Source organism: Mus caroli, chromosome 6 (assembly GCF_900094665.2).
Source record: "Mus caroli chromosome 6, CAROLI_EIJ_v1.1, whole genome shotgun sequence".
In the NCBI taxonomy this organism is placed as follows: Eukaryota; Metazoa; Chordata; class Mammalia; order Rodentia; family Muridae; genus Mus; species Mus caroli.
The window spans coordinates 47230375-47232125 of NC_034575.1; the positions used below are offsets into that span (position 1 = coordinate 47230375).

The 1751-nt window shown below is 38.6% G+C and overlaps 1 protein-coding gene across 3 annotated transcripts in view; it reads left to right on the top strand.

The window, feature by feature from the left end:
• Tax1bp1 (Tax1 binding protein 1) overlaps positions 1-1751 on the top strand; it is a 59587-nt gene that overhangs the window by 30516 nt on the left and 27320 nt on the right. For all 3 annotated transcript variants that reach the window (XM_021164764.2, XM_021164767.2, XM_021164765.2), the window contains one exon: positions 202-328. In XM_021164764.2, the coding sequence (XP_021020423.1) occupies positions 202-328 (127 nt within the window). The remainder of the gene's footprint in view (positions 1-201; positions 329-1751) is intronic.

The following is a 1751-nucleotide window of genomic DNA, read 5'->3' on the forward strand; positions in this document are numbered from 1 at the left end:
GAACTCAGAAATCCGCCTGCCTCTGCCTCCCGAGTGCTGGGATTAAAGGCGTGCGCCACCACGCCCGGCTAATGATGTAGCTTTATTCCTTTTAGGTTTTCAGAGTGAGTAGTGTGGTACACTTTTTTTGGTTATATACATGTTTAGTAAAGGACTCATGCAGTGACTTTTCCAGTAACTTACTGTTAACCTTTGGGATAGGCGAGTACTAACAGTGTCTTCACAAAGAAAATGGGGAGTCAGCAGAAAGTGAACGATGCTTCAATAAACACAGACCCGGCTGCTTCTGCTTCTGCCATGGATGTAAAGCCAGTAACATCATGTGCAGGTAAAAATCTCCTTCTGTGTAGTGTGACCTTCTTGAAAACTGGGCACTGATTTGATACTGTGTGCTTCCAAGTGTGAGAATTTCAGGTTGCTTCCATAAATTCTTGGGAGAGAGACTTGAGAGGCAAAGTGGGAATATGAGGGTATTAATGTGAGATGGAGTTATGTATGTGGTGACCATGCAGAGTGTGAGTGGGTGTAAACTAGTACTTAGCTTCAGAACAGTCACGTACTAAACATTAAATTGGTACTAGAAGTACTAATTTGAACCATATGGAACAGTGAAATAAATGTAAGACTTCCTTACACTCAAAATTATGTTAAAATGTGACTGTAAATACAGACCAGAGAAGGTTCTTGGAACACAGTGGCAAAGGACAAATGTGGAAAGTGATGAAGTTGAAAAATCTAGGTTTTTGCAGCACATTAACAACATCCAAACTGGAGGCTTATCTTGCACTTTAATTTTTTTGTAACATTTAAATTATATATATATATGCATGCACACACAATATATATATATAATGTTGTAGGGGGCAAATAACCTGTTGTAAATCCTTTGTTTTGCAGTGGGGCATCTTTCATTAGTGTCCCTGGAGACTGATGTTAATGTTAGTTGGTTCGATGTTTGACTACTGGAAATAGATTTAAGTGTACCAAATGGGTACTGTAGTAATTTGATTTAACTGGATTTTTAATTTATGATCTACTCCCCTTCTTTTATGTAAAACAAGTAACAATAGGGAAAATAAGTGCAAGCTAACTATATTTCCATTTTTAGTGTGTGGTGTAACTGACAATTTAGTTTTAAAAAATGAGATTTTCTATGCAATTAAATATTGAATGAAGAGGAGCCTGTAGCACAGTCTTGCAGCATTCCCTTTACTTGCCCTCAGTTCAGGTTGACGATTCTAACCCTGAAATACCTAGGGAAAGAATTGCTTTCAGGTTTCAAGGGTTTTCCTACAAATTGAATGTTTGCACAGTTCATTGTTCCTATTGAGAATTAAGAACCTGAAGCACCTCACATTTGCATCTTTCCTAGTGTCACACTGGCATTCCCAAAGCTTCCAAGTTAACTGCACTGTTAGGAGAATTTGAGTTTCAGAGTTTAGGATAATGCTATTCAACCTGTAGTGCCTGCTGTGATCCTATAGTGTTGGTTTTGTGGAGACTTAGTGAAGGGTCACAGAGGGCTGGAGGAGTAGACTCTTCTTAGGAGTATGCACCAGTTGCATAAGGGCGGCTGCTTTGGAAATACTTTTAGTGCCCCCCCCCTTTTTTTTTGATTCTCACATTTGAATGTGAGATTTGTTCTGGTCAAAAATAACATTTATGATTGTGTTACTTCACTCAAGATGATGCCCTCCAGGTCCATCCATTTGGCTAGGAATTTCATAAATTCATTCTTTTTAATAGCTGAG